The sequence below is a fragment of the Aedes aegypti genome, chromosome 3, assembly GCF_002204515.2.
Source record: "Aedes aegypti strain LVP_AGWG chromosome 3, AaegL5.0 Primary Assembly, whole genome shotgun sequence".
NCBI lineage: Eukaryota > Metazoa > Arthropoda > Insecta > Diptera > Culicidae > Aedes > Aedes aegypti.
In genome coordinates, this window is record NC_035109.1 from 3,093,770 (window position 1) to 3,108,988 (window position 15,219).

Genomic DNA, 15,219 nt, shown 5'->3' on the forward strand with positions numbered 1-15,219 from the left:
GACAACATTTTCAGAATTGTGCAGAAAAAATTCGTATTGAACTAAGACTTGTCCCAGCTTGCATTATATACATAGCACGAGCAAAGTGAGCTAATTATCAAATTATTCAACTTGGAGTAAAGTGCCATGATGCTAATAGCTAACAATTTGGAAATTTGGTAGCATGAACTAAGAAAAACAAACTTTATTTTCATGACACCAAAACTTGCGAACTTGTTTAAAATCAGTTCATGAGTTGCACAAAACCGTCTACAAGGGCTACAAGCACAGTTTGGTGATCACTATGTCGAGGATCACCGATTCCCCCTCCAAAATTGAATGGTATAAAAAACTGGAGCTTTGGTGTCGTTATCTAAAGTTGTAGGATGCATAATTTCGAAGTAATTTTGCTGAAGATCACTGTCACTAAAACTATCAGTTTTACAAAGATGATGTTTAAGAAAAAGTATTTAATTTAAAGATTATTATCAGGTGTGAAAAGCATACTGTGGTAATATTTAACCACATAAAAAATTCAAAATGTTATCACTTGAGTATAACTCAATATTTTTAATTGAAATTTTGGGGATTAGCTTCATACCTTCATGAAAAATGGGAAAGTATAGATTCGGAGTTTTGTGGATAAGGTTAAAAATCACATAAACTTCCCTCTAGAACTCATTTATCATTTGGTTAACGAAATGTTTTCATACAAAAAGTGAGCAGACCCGTTATTAGCAATAAGTTACGATGCACCAGGGGATTTTAAAATGTATATTTAACCTAGAATAATGATAAGGCCTCCTGGACATTCTAAAATTTTGGCCGTGATCTGTTCAGGTTCAAACATTTTTTTAAGCGACTGATGTCTACGTTTGCTTAGCTGAATCAACGCAGTGCTTGAAATTGATTTAATGATAAATTCAATATTGAAATGAGTTAATTTCAATTAGAAACAACAATTATTACGTGAAGCTATCAGTAGACGCTTTGCCAAATGTGCAAATATTTGGCTAGTGATAAACGAATGAATTCCGATGGTTTGCAAAATTGGTTGTTTAAATTAGTGCAAGTGAACGGTACCCATGAATATCCGTATGACATTTCTTAAGCTTTGAAGATGTCTCTAGAAGCTCGATTATAATGGATGTTGAAAACAAGTGAAAACAGCACCAGGATCAGAGTAATTAATAATAAGCACAAAAACCATTTCTTTGGCCTATAACGGAGAATCGTGATCAAGTATGAATTTATTAAAAACATCTTGCTTGAATCATTTGTCAATTTGTATCCCGAAATTGATGTTCCCAACTTAAGAGTGTTCAGAAAACCTTAAGATCATCAATATTCATAGCAATACACTTTCCGAGCTATATGAAGCGTTAAGAGTAGGAACGATAATGTTTCACGAGCATTTGATGAGTATTGACTGTAGTAGATTTGGTAGATCATAAGGATTTGAATTCCATGACGATTTAAATGACTTCCAATATCAAATTTCTTGTCAAAATTTGTGGACGTTTCGGCTTAGTGAGTGCTGTAATAGCGAAGCATTCCTTAAAAATGCTCAAACAGCAATTTAAGCAGCAATTTAGATTTAAATTTTGTATGTCAGCCCAGTAGCCTACGGGTTGCTTGAAATTTGAAATTCTACAACTTTAGATACTACTTTCCTATTAATAAAAAAATACATTGGAGACAAAAAAAAAAGCTTAACACTAGTAAAAGCTGCCAGTAAACGGTGTCAATTTTTTGGATGAGATCTCACACTATCAAATTACAAAAAAGTTAAAAATCTTATATCTCATATCTTCCTTACGAAAAAAGTGTTGTGTGAAATTCTCAACATTTTCTATTGTGATTTAAAGGTGACCGTAAGAAGATTTTTATGAACATAAGCTCAAAAGGGAACTGTTTCTCCATCCAGTTTGTTCATTGAAGGTTGAGCAATAAGGTGTTTATACTTGCATCGAAATTGATGATGATAGTGTGGAGTTCCGATTATCAACGGGAAAGGAATTACCCTCCACGCGATGCACACACAACTTAACCTGACAAGTATCGGTTCGGAAGTGAGGCAGAGTACGAATGCATCTAGTGTGCAAGTGACAGCAGCGTGCCAACATTGACACTATGACAGTCTAAAACCGATTGCTGTGATCAAACCTTCTACAACTTCCCAACCCAGTGGATTCTATATCTCACATTCTCCCTCTGCTCCGAAGAAATTGAATTTCTTCAAACTTAATGAAGTCAAATTTTCAAAAACGATAAAAATCAATTACCTTCTATAAAAAAAATCTTTTTACATTTAAATTTTGATCTGTTTATTAATTTAAAGGCCTTTTTTAATTTTCTGCATATAAGTTGATCATTGTGTATTGTGAATCATACAGTTATTTTGAAGATTGTGTAATGTCATTCAAAATCATCCATATTCCATGTTCTTTCGCAATAATCATCTCTTGTTTTAGGATACTTGACACGAGCACATGATTGGAAACTTTCCACCAGTAGGCGCTGTTCATCGAATAGCCTAATTAATTACTCAAGTTTCAAACAAAATAATCTATTGATACGTGCTTTTTTGTCAGTAGACTTTTTTTACGCTTCCAAAGAACAAAATTGAGGAATGAAAACTTTTTTTTCAGTCTTGTATCTCATGGCAAAAAACACACTCAAAGTTTTGGCATTTTTCACAAAAACACAAAAACAATTTTCGAACTTTCCCTTCTTCGCTAAAGGATATTGTGAGCCACACAAAAACAATGCTGACGTGTGGAGTTTTGACAATCACCGGAAAAGGAATCACCCTCCACGCGATGCTCACACAACTTACCAGGACAAGTGTCAGTTCTCAAGTGAGGCAGAGCATGCATGCATCTAGTATGCAAGTGACAGGAGCGTGTTACTAAGGGAGACCAATTTCGCCAACATGACAGTGTACATTGCATTTGAACATATAAAACCGCTTGCTGTGATCAATCCTATTATCACTTCCCAACGCAGTGGATTCTATATCCCACATTCTCCCTCTGCTCCAAAAAAAAAATCCAATTTCTTGAAATAAATAGAAGTTAAATATATAAAATTCTTACAATTTTTTTAAACATATTGTACAGTTCAAGCTTTGATAAATTCATCTACTGAAAGCTCATTTACTTACATGAATTATTGTGTATAGCATGAATCATCCAGCTATCTTGATGATTTTCGAATGCCATTTAAAATTGTCCATATTCCATGTTCTATCGCAACACTTGTCTCATTGGTTTACTTTGAACATAAAATTTGGGATGGTTATATTCGCTGTATATTACAAAATGTCTTCATTCGAACCAAATTCCCGTTTTTTGCGCTATATTTTTATAGCAATATTACAGCCTGACGTGATTTGTTTTATCATACCTTCAACCACGATTTTAGGGACATCTATACATTCATAGTTTGATTAATCGTGTAATGTCAAATGCAAAGGTTACATAGCATTTTGATAACAAGTACCATCCGATTAAGGTATGACTGACCATTTAACCTGTATAGCAATAAAAACCATTCATCATTCTTTATTGGGACTAGCCATTCACACCGCATACTTTTTTTTTTAGTGTAATATTGTGATGTTATAATTTTGCAAAAATTATGTACACGAGACAAATTTCAGAATTACTGTCAATGCACCAGTAGCAGCGCCATCCAACAGTCTGAATACATTATTCAAATTTAAAACAAAATTCTCGAAACATGTTGTCCCGTCATTAGACTTAACATGTTTTTTTTTTAACAAATGTGTTTTTTTAACGCTTGTCAAAAGCTAAATTGAAGGATAAAATTCTTCTGTAAGCTAGTCTCCTTTTGAGGCAACCAACTATCTCAATTTTTGTTCTTTGGGATTTCTCACAAAAACACAAACATATTTCTCGTATTTCCCTTTTCTCTACAAAGTATATTGTTGGGTCATTTACCAAACAACAAACTAGACGTTGTAAACACATGCTCTGACGTTTGCATATAGCAAAACAATATAATCGTTATAGACAGCAAATATTGCCAGTTTTCTTTCCAATAAAAAACGCTTCAATGTTCTGGAATTACATTTGCCCATGAACAATAAAATCTCGCTTCTTTGTAACGTTGGCGCACGCAGGCAAGCGCTACAAGTATCCTATGTGAATACTTGAACAAATCGAAAAAAAAAAATGATAATTCTCGTAATTAGTTTGCGGACATTGCCGAGGCTCCTCTTTCCTCACGGCAAACAACACGCTGTGATCTTCCGATTTGACATTTGCACACAGCAAAACAACAACTCTTGCTATTCGTCAGCGGACATTGCCGGGAGTCCTCTTCCCCAATAGCAAACAAAACGCTCTATCTTTCTGACCTGACATTTGCACATAGCAAAACAACAAGATCCGCGAATTCTAGCTTTTCAGCAGCGGACATTGCCTGGGCTCCTTTTCTCCCACAGCAAACAACACGCTGTAAGCTTCTGATCTGACATTTGCAAATAGCAAAACAACAAGATCGAATAAATATCGCTTTTCGGCAGCGGACATTGTCGAGGCTCTTCTTCCTCCACGACAAACAACTCGCTGTAAGCGTCCGATCTGACATTTACACCAAGCAAAACAACAAGATCGACAGAATTTCGCTTTTCGGCAGCGGACATTGCCGGAGTCTTTTCCTCCCCCACGGCAAACAACACGCTGTAAGCGTCCACACATCAATGCTCTTTCTCGGGTTTTCTCTTCAGTGTAGAATCTTTTTTTTTTGCACGGGCGGGAAACAAATCTGATACGGAGCCAGAAATTTTCACTTAACAAACACCACGCTGCGGGCTGCACTTCTGATTCTCACTTTTTCACTTAAACAACACGGCAGGGTGATTCCTTCCATTGAAAAATGTAAAATAAAAGCCAGGTATCTTTCTACAAATTAGTAGAAAACTGGTAGGATCGCCAATGTGGAGTTTTGACAATCACCGGAAAAGGAATCACCCTCCACGCGATGCTCACACAACTTACCAGGACAAGTGTCAGTTCTCAAGTGAGGCAGAGCATGCATGCATCTAGTATGCAAGTGACAGGAGCGTGTTACTAAGGGAGACCAATTTCGCCAACATGACAGTGTACATTGCATTTGAACATATAAAACCGCTTGCTGTGATCAATCCTATTATCACTTCCCAACGCAGTGGATTCTATATCCCACATGACGCATTTCCGGATCAGTCAATAAACCGCAAGCTTCCATCCAGACATTTACATAGATCAAAAACAGTACAAAAGCAAAAGCTCGCTTTGTGTAATTTTGCAAGTACATCTGCCCGTTACAAAACAACAGAATCCTAATTCTCGCATTGTCGTGTTTCTTTTCCCACGAAAACTATACTCTTGAAGAATTTGATCTGACACTTACACAAAGCCAACAATAAGATCAACTAATTCTTGAATTTCTAGCATCAGACTTTGTCGAGGCTCATATTTCTCACGACAAAAAACACAAAATAAGCTTTCGATATCAGATTTGCACATAACAAACAACGATATTGACGAGTTCTCGCTTTCATCAGTGCGTATTACTGGAACCACTCTTTTATCATGGCAAACAACACGCTTTAATCTGCTGATCTGACATTTGCACTTAGCCCAGTAGCTAAGATCAATGAATTCTAGCTTTTTAGTAGCGGACATTACCGGGACTTCTCTTCTCCCACGGCAAACAACATGTTAGGCTTCTGATCTGACATTTGCGCATAGCAAAACAACAAGATCAACAAAAACTATCTTTTGGCAGCTGACATTGCTGGGGCTCTTCCACCCCACAGCAAACAACACTTACAGCGTTATTCTTCTGATCTGACATTTGCACATTGCAAAACAACAAGATCAATTAGCTCTAGCTTTGCGGCAGCGGACATTGCCGGGGATACTCTTCCCCCACGGTAAACAACACGCTGCAAGGTTCCGATCTGACGTTTGCTCATAGCAAAACAACAAGATCACTCAATCTGCTGCTTTCCTGTTCATTTTTTAACACGCCACCAAAGCCTTTCGGTTTGTCTTTTCTGCAGAACACTTTTATATCAACACTTTTTTCGTACTAGAAAAACAAATCTTTGACGGGGAACTGGAATTCTCTCACTCTGCACTTTTTTACTTTTTCTATTTCAATTGAGCAACGCTGTAGGGTGATTCCTCCCATTAAATATGATAATAAATGTCAGGTGTATTTCCACAGGAAACTGGCAGGCAAGTGACAGAAGCGTGCCAACATTGACGCTATGACAGTCTAAAACCGATTGCTGTGATCAAACCTTGTACAACTTCCCAACCCAGTGGATTCTATATCTCACAGATAGTTCTATCGGTGTTAGAAATATAATTTTAGTGTTTCTACAGAAAATACTATAGAACCCTTCAACGACCTTGTACCACCTCAAATTCTTTATCCAAACAGTTGAGATTTTGATAGAGCTCCACATTTATCATGGCGATTGTATGAACGATATGCAAGATGGAAGATTCGAGCGTTTTTACAATACGCACAACCTCACCACCCCCCACCCCCCTAATCTGAGAGTAATGCAACTATTTGTTTGAAACCACCGAAATTGCTCTAGTATCAAACAAAAGTACGTCCTTAAGTCTAAAGACAATCCAGTCTTTTGGCCCCTATTAGAGATTATTAAAAAAAAATGTACAATTGTGCGTTGTATTGCCGTTAATAAGGTTGTTAAAAAAAACGTTAGGGAACACTCCCATAAAAAGTTACAGCTTGGTTTTCTCCCTCTTAATTTTTTTTGAGGCTTTTCTAAACTTTTTGAAACGCTGGACAAATTTTCAGAATCTGTTAATTTTAGATAAATTTAATGTTTTACGAGCACAATTCAATGTAAAATACATGCAAGCTATAAGATTAACCAGTTAATCATTAGACGAATTCCATCCAGAATGAGTCGAAAAAAATAAAAATCGTGCTCGATAGTCTTCGATTTGGATTAAATTTTGCACATGTTTTTGGTATGGTAAAATAAGTGTTCCATAGAAAAATTGATCATTTTGATTCAAGCATAACTTTTGAAAATGGCCTATAAATTTTTGCATGCAACTTATTTGAAAAATTCTAACTCGGAAACTGTTAATTTAAGAGAAAAATGTTGTATGAAGAAGTTGTAGTGAACCGTTTGAACTATTAGAAAAAAAATATACACTGAGAAAATATTTTATTAATTTTCATGAAAATATCAAAAATAAAACTTAAATTTAAAATTACACAAAATCCCATTTTTAATATTTTTTAAATTTTCACCATAGAATCTTGATAGTAAACAGATGTTTGGGACAAAGTTTCATGATGGAGAAATTTTTAATAAAAAAGTTTTTCTAACAAGGGAAGGTCACGATGGTGTTACACGGGGTTTTCAACCGGACTATTTTTGTTAGATTCTACATGTCGAAATATGAAAAACCCCAAAGCCTTTCGGGTGATGGAACAGTGGTGTAGCCAGGAGGGGCTCTGAAAGGGGCAATTTTGTACGTATATTATATTATTAGGCTAATTGGAAATTTGACAAAAATATTTTTTCAATATCTATTGTGATGGTGGAGAACAGAATTGACATTAATTTATGTTTAAAATGTATTTTCCATGCCATAGGCGCAATCGGGATGGGTTTAGTATTGGTATACTATTCTAATAAAACCAAATTTGTTTTGGTGTCCATATTCCATGATGGTTACGCCAATGGCTTGGAAAATACATTTTAAACATACTTTAATGTCAATTCTGTTCTCTACCATCACAATAGATACTAAAAAAATATTTTTGTCAAATTTCCAATTAGCTCAATAGTATAATATTCGTACAAAATTGCCCCTTTCAGAGCCCTTCCTGGCTACACCACTGGTCCATCACCCGAAAGGCTTTTGGGTTTTTCATATTTCGACATGTAGAATCTAACAAAAATAGTCCGGTTGAAAACCCCGTGTAACACCATCGTGACCTTCCCTTGTAAGAACAACTTTTGGTCGATTTGAAAAATTTTGATTTTTTGCCAAAGTAATACGTTCTGATTATATAGTAAGCATCTTTAAATAATTCTAAGCCATGATGATTATATGAATAATTTATCTAGAAGTAGCCATTTTCGAAATATTTCGAGTTTAATCCAAAAAAATATTATTTAAATATTAAAATAGGCCATTTTCATTAGTTATTTGCGATTCTCCATCAAGGAAAATAAATAAGCGGAAAGTAATATGGTCTTTGCTCTCGAAAACGTTTTATTATTAATGGAGAATTGTGAATAACTTTTGAAAATGACCTATTTTATATTTAAACAATATTTTTTGCATTAAACTTGATATAATTCGAAAATGACTACTTGTAAAGAAATTATTCATTTAATCATTATGGCTTAGAATCATTCAAATATGCTCACTGTATCATCAGAACGTATTTATTGCAATTTCAGAGAAAATTTTCCGTTTTACGGTACAACGGAAAGCTACCGCAGCTGTCACATCACTGATTTGCACTGGTAAATCATCAGTAGGCTTCAATGATACCTTGGATACCGTCTTGATGATTGTTGTTTGTTGGTGTTTTTCATAGCGCTTACTCTTTCAAGCATACTATGATTGAATTGTTTGCTTCAATGATAGAATGATTTCGAAGCCTGCGGTAGAACTCGGCGGCTACCGCAAAACGGAAAATTTTCTTAACAACCGTAATATTTTGACAAAAATTCAAAATTTTGAAAGTCGACCAAAAGTTGCTCTTAAAAATTTTTTTTTCATTAAAAATTTCTCCATTATGAAACTTTGTCCCTAACATCTGTTTACTATCAAGTTTCTATGGTGCAAATTTAAGAAATATTAAAAATGGGGTTTTTGTGTAATTTTAAATTTAAGTTTTATTTTTGATTTTTTTATGAAAATTTATAAAATATTTTTTCAGCCTATACATTTTTCTCATAGTCCCAATGGTTCACTACAACTTCTTCATAGAACATTTTTCTCTAAAATCAACAGTTTCCGAGTTAGAATTTTTCAATTAAGTTGCATGCAAAAATTTATAGGCCATTTTCAAAAGTTACACTTGAGTCAAAATGATCAATTTTTCTATGGAAAACACTTATTTTACCATACCAAAAACATGTGCAAAATTTAATCCAAATCGAAGATGGTCGAGTTCTGTGACTGACCGATTTGACATGGAATTCGTCATTAGTTTTATTACTATTGCATGAAATCAACTGTTCATATTTTTTCATTCAATTTCTTCAAAAGAATATTCTTTTTTCACTGATTATAAGCGTTCAATGTTTTGAAAATGTTGCAATTATACGAAATAAGAGTTATGAAAAGTTGACTGTCATAATTTCTGAGTTTTACCACGCTATTCAAAAATTTTAGACGGCCTTATTCAAGGTATTTAAATAATATCTTTCATCAAGTTTCTAGCTAGCTGTGTTAAATAACTTAATATAACATACATTTCCTTCCTTAGCCGAGTGGTTGGCGTCCGCGGCTACAAAGCAAAGCCATGCTGAAGGTGTCTGCGTTCGATTGTTGGTCGGTCCAGGATCTTTTCGTAATGGAAATCGCCTTGACTTGGCATAGAGTATCATCTTACCTGCCAGACTATTTCTTATTCTTATTCTGGCGGATTTCACGCCAACTCGACAAAGGGATTGGCAGCACCCCTTCAGAATTCAATGAAACTTTCTGGGTGTGAAGACTATGTGAAACTAAGATACTTTACAAACTTTGTTTTTTCAAAATCGATCTAGACTAACATTTAGAAAGGGTCAAAGTTTTATTTACTTTTTTTATAAACCCGTTTAACTCAAAAACGGTAAGACCTACAAAAAAGTGTTGTATGGGGGACTGTCGTGAAATTTCCTGACGTTTTAGAAAAAAAAAATTGAAAAAATAAAAAACATGTTCTACACTGAAAAAAAAAATGATTCAAAACTTTAAAGTCGATTTAAATAAAAACGGCCACTTCAGATTTTGATCATCCTTAAACAAAAAGTTTCGTAATTAAATTTACTAAAAGTTGTCCATACATTGCAAATTGGGCATATTTTAGAGAAAAAAGTTTTTCTAACATTGATTTTTTTGTTTTATTTTTATTTCGCTTTAAATAGTCTAGTATGATCATATTTTCAAGTGATAAATGAGTTTCAATCACAAAATAGATCATATTTGTTTTATTGGGAGTAGTTAAAAGAAATAAAACGGAATTATACAGTTTTTTTTAATTAAATGCAAATTATCTTGCACCAAACCGCTTATGAGAAAATCAACTCCGTCTAACAATTCGATGGGTTTCTTATGGTTGGACAGATATCACAATAATATTTAATTTCTTATTTGGTCAAAACCAATCTTAACAGGGGTCGGGAAAGGGTCAATATTATGCTTATGAAAAAAGTCGTGGTTTGTTTTTATTTTTATTATTGCTATATATCCTAAAACATAGTATCTGCACATGAATATTTACATTATTTTTGGGCTTTACTGAATAAATTGAATATTTTTGGTTCATCCTCTGAATTGGTATACCGTTTGGCTGCAATTTGTGTATCACTAATAGGCATAAAACAATGATATTTTTGGGTACCAGGGACAGTTTTAACCTTATCAAACAATTTCACCAATTCCTCTGACATTTTAACATATTGTTCATTAGATTTATAACAGAAATCTAATGTAATGATACATGTATCAGTTTGTTTCACTGCCCAGTCGAATAGTTCTCGCGGAGTTGCGATTGTGTTTCCAAAGTATTTTGCAAGACTTACTCTTTTTGCCATTCGCTTGAGAATGCCACCAATAGCGTCACAGGGGCCTTTGCCGTGGGATGTGGCAAAAAAGTGCCACTCTGCTTCCAATCCATGTATTTTCTTGAAATTACAAAAGCTGATTTTTTTTTATAATGAGCTGCAGCTCCATCTGACTTAAAAATAACTTTTTGTTTAACAAAATTTATCAATTTTGAAATTAATAGCTGAACTGCTACTGTGTCATGGGTCTGATATTATAATAAAACTAACATTTTCCAATTTATTATCTTTTTTATGGTAAATCTAGAATTGGTGTATCGTTGCTTGGGAATTATTCCAGTGATATCCTTGAGCAGCGTTATAATTTTCAGAAAAGTCGCTAATTACCAGTATTTAACCTTGTTTTAAGGAGTCTTTTTTGTTTCGTAGAAAAGCAGACTGTTATTTGCAAATAAAATCATGAGTTATGAGCTTATCAACTTTTTTTAGGTAGATAACAATGCAAACATATTCATTATTTCTTATTCATCTGGCGTTTAACGCAGGTACGTTTAGTAAGTTTTTTTTTGCACAAAACTTTTTCTAGAAGAGAATTTAATGGGGTATGGATAAGGTTGTTACTTTTCAATGTTTGCAATACGTCGGATTGTTAGACGGAGTTGATTTTCTCATAGGCAGAGGCGAAGTCCATTGATTTCCTGCATTTAAAAAAAAACATAATCACTGTATAATTCCATTTTTTAACTATTCTCAATAAAAAATACAATCTATTTTCTGATTCAAACTCATTTATCACTTAAAAACACAATCATATTAGACGGTTTAAAACAAAATCTTTGAAAAAATAAATTTCAGTTTGGGACTTAAAAAATTTGAAGTTAGAAAAACTTTTTTCCCTAAAATATGCCCAATTTGCAATGTATGGACGACTTTTAGTAAATTTAATTACGAAACTTTTTGCTTAAGGATGATCGAAATCTGAAGTGGCCGTCATTTTTAAATCGACTTTAAAGTTTTGAATATATTTTTTTTTTCAGTGTAGAAAATGTGTTTTTATTTTTTCAATATTTTTTTCTAAAACTTCAGGAAATTTCACGACAGTCCCCCATACAACACTTTTTTATAGGTCTATCCGTTTTCAAGTTATACGGGCTTATAAAAAAAGTAAAAAAAAACTGTCAACCTTTCCAAATGTTAGTCTAGATCGATTTTGAAAAAACAAAGTATGTAAAGTACCTTAGTTTCACATAGTCTTCACTCCCAGAAAGTTTCATTGAATTCTGAAGGGGTACTGCCAATCCCTTTGTCGAGTTGGCGTGAAATCCTTCTTCTATATACACTACCCACCAAAAGTATGGAATCGTTGCAATACCGAGTATTGCCGCACTTTTATGTTTAGCATTACCCAAAATCCTGTGATAATCCTGTTTTTATTTTTAACAAAAACAAAAATTGCTGGGGCTTAAAGACGTATTTTTGATGAGATGACCTCAAAAGTACATTGATCTAGCATCTCAGAACCACCAGATAGTATTCATTATAGTTGATGCTAAACTGCAGTTTTAGATGATGCTGAGAAGCAGGCTCTTTCCCAGTGAGGACGAAATGTCAAGAAGAAGAACATACATTTTTATTATTTTGTTAAGCATTTCAGACTTTTATCGTAGTTTAAGTAAGTATGCTCAAGAAAAGTAAAAACATTTCTTGTCTGAATGGGTCAAAGAAATTTTCTACAGAGAGCCCTATTTTAATCTCTATTTACCAATGCATCGAGATAGGCGATTGTTTTTCTGTTTAACAGTGAACCAACTTTTAAGGTTTAACAGCTTGGAATTCAACTTAAATATTGACCTGAGATTTTAAATGCTCAAATATCACGAAAGATGCTGTCATTTCTATTTTAGCTTTTTGCACTGGTAGAATACTTAAAGGAAGATAATTAGGATCGATGGATTACTATTCGTTCAGGTTTTTTTTTAATGAGGGAAAGCCTGTAGGAGTGAAAAAAATCTCTTCTCCTATAGGCATGAAACCATCAAACCTATCTTTATTCATGCCCTTACCACTAAGTATTAGGGGCCAACTCAATAACGTTATAAACAATGTTTATATTGATTTTCTTTAGCTTCTACATCTTGTCATACTTTCACGACAAGTTAGAAGTTCTAAACTCGGGGCTTGGGATGCATCGAAGGACGGTTCTCTTGTCACTCCATCTTCTCAATGGACTTGTGAAATTGCTCAGATGAGATGGTGATGATCAGCTCAGTGGTATTATTGGAGGCGTCGTGCAGTTCAAAATGGTGGCTTGAGGAAAATTTGAGGAAACGGAATCGCTTTGATATGTGGCTCAAGACATCCGTCAATCACTCAAGTCGCAGGTAATAGTAGTTCACTGTTGAAGACAAAAGTGACATATTTAACTAGATAGGGAAGTTTAGTTTAGTTTAGTTCAGGTTAGTGATTTTGAAATCGTGAATAGGGACACAAGTTGGTCTTTGTGAATCTTTGGACGTACAGATGTTTCATATTAAGCTAATCATATCTTATCACAATTGCCAATATCACAATTATATTTAAGATCTGTGAACCAGATGACTCAATTCAGTTTAAAAAATATATACCTAGAGTAACTAGTCCAACAACCTTCTGCCTACATTTTGATTAGCATGCATCACCACAGCAACAGCAACAGGTGTCCTGTCGTATCGCACCGTATCCGGCACACAACAATGTTTGATTTCATTTTTTTTGTTCTTTTTTTCTCTCTTTCTCTCTTTCTTCTATGCAACTGCAACCGATTTGATTGCAAATCAAACCAAACATCTACCCAACAACAATCTCACCAAATCGACACCTAAAGGAATGCTAGCACTAAGATTAATTCAAGTGGCAGATAGTTTAGACTCACCCAACTTTATCACCGGATCACCAGCAAATTCCTACCCAACGCTAACCAACTCCAGCAGCGATCCTAATCAATGTAATGTCTTTTTTTTATTTTACTCTTTTTATTGTAACAATCTGTGATATGAATGTTGCAATGTGGCTTATGGAAAAGTGACACAACGGCGACTCACCCTAGGGGACTCACTAATTTATTATTAAGACTTTACTCAGCCATGTGAAGCATATTTGTTCCATTAGATTAGCAACCATGAGATTACGTTTAAAGTTGTATCACTTTTCCCGGTCCATCGCAGCACGGATTTTTCTGTATAATTCTAACGCAACTTTTACGAAATCCCCCCCCTAAAAATAGGCTCATTCTTTGTGATCAAAAAGAATAACGACAACGTGAAACAGAGTAGGCCTGCCGTGAATATCAGCCGGACGGGCCCAAGGCCGATTGACTGCCCCTCTGACACGAACCTGAACCGAAAGGTAAGTTTTTATCCCAGTTTGTTAAGATATAATCAAATTTTTGAATGATAGTAGGTATTTTTTTTAATGACATCTTGGTATTCTGTGTTAGGAAACACTAATTTCGTAAAGCTGAATGAAATTTTTTTGTTAATAACACACAGGATATTTTAAATATAACAGGGACATGATCAGAATGCAAATCAGCGTGAGTAATCAGTTGGCTACAAAGGTGATTAGAGCTGATTAAGACCGAATCAATCGTAGAATGGTTTGGAAAGTATATTTACCAAGCTGAGTTTAATCAGAAACGCCCAATGCTTCAAAAAGTTTGGTTTCAAACAACAAAAACAGTTGATGTATACGCCTATTAATGATGTTAGCAACTCCACCACATGGTCCATCCAGTCGATTGCTTCGAATAACAGAAAAGTTTTGATCTCTTCTGAGTTTGTTATTAATTATATTCTTTTTGGAATGACAGGTTTTACTATATTTAAAAAATGTGAAACAGAGCATCATAATCTCTCTTCTCGGCAAAACGAATCTCTCAAATCAAAGCCCACTAGATCCGTTCTGCATGCAAAAAACCAGGGAAGCTGTGACGCATCCAATCGAAAACCAAATTGATAGCCAATTTCAACTTTGATCGCGTCAATTTTGGTCTTGGCCAAACGCACCCCCTGCCAGAACCCGAGATTGCATTCAAATTAATCTAAGTCTCTTAATTAATAGCAGTCCGTTTAACTGGCACTTGGTCTCGCTTCCTCCAATTTTCTGCCCCTACTCTGTGTCTGTTGCTGTTCTCGTCCAGCCAATACGGCGGCGTGAGACTCTTCGTTCGTTCAGTCGAACCAACAACCGTCAACAATCTCGATCAATAAGTTCCGATCTCCGAGTGGAGCGGAGACCCACTGCTCAAGTAGCCGCAAATGAAGAAGGCAAAAACTGAACTCAACCTCAGCATTCGAATGGACGGTACATAAACGGATTGTGCCGAAAGGCAGAGATAGAGATCGCGAGAGAGTCGTGCTGAAATGAAATAAATTCGTCAAGTTCATACAACCTGTTTGCAGCTA

The 15,219-nt window shown here is 34.8% G+C and overlaps 1 protein-coding gene across 3 annotated transcripts in view; it reads left to right on the top strand.

Annotated features, from left to right (window-relative positions):
- Nucleotides 1-15,219, top strand: part of LOC5567869 (upstream stimulatory factor 1) — an 82,399-nt gene that overhangs the window by 18,047 nt on the left and 49,133 nt on the right. For all 3 annotated transcript variants that reach the window (XM_021849683.1, XM_001651839.2, XM_021849684.1), the window contains 2 exons: nucleotides 13,641-13,760; nucleotides 14,040-14,161. In XM_021849683.1, the coding sequence (XP_021705375.1) occupies nucleotides 13,641-13,760; nucleotides 14,040-14,161 (242 nt within the window). The remainder of the gene's footprint in view (nucleotides 1-13,640; nucleotides 13,761-14,039; nucleotides 14,162-15,219) is intronic.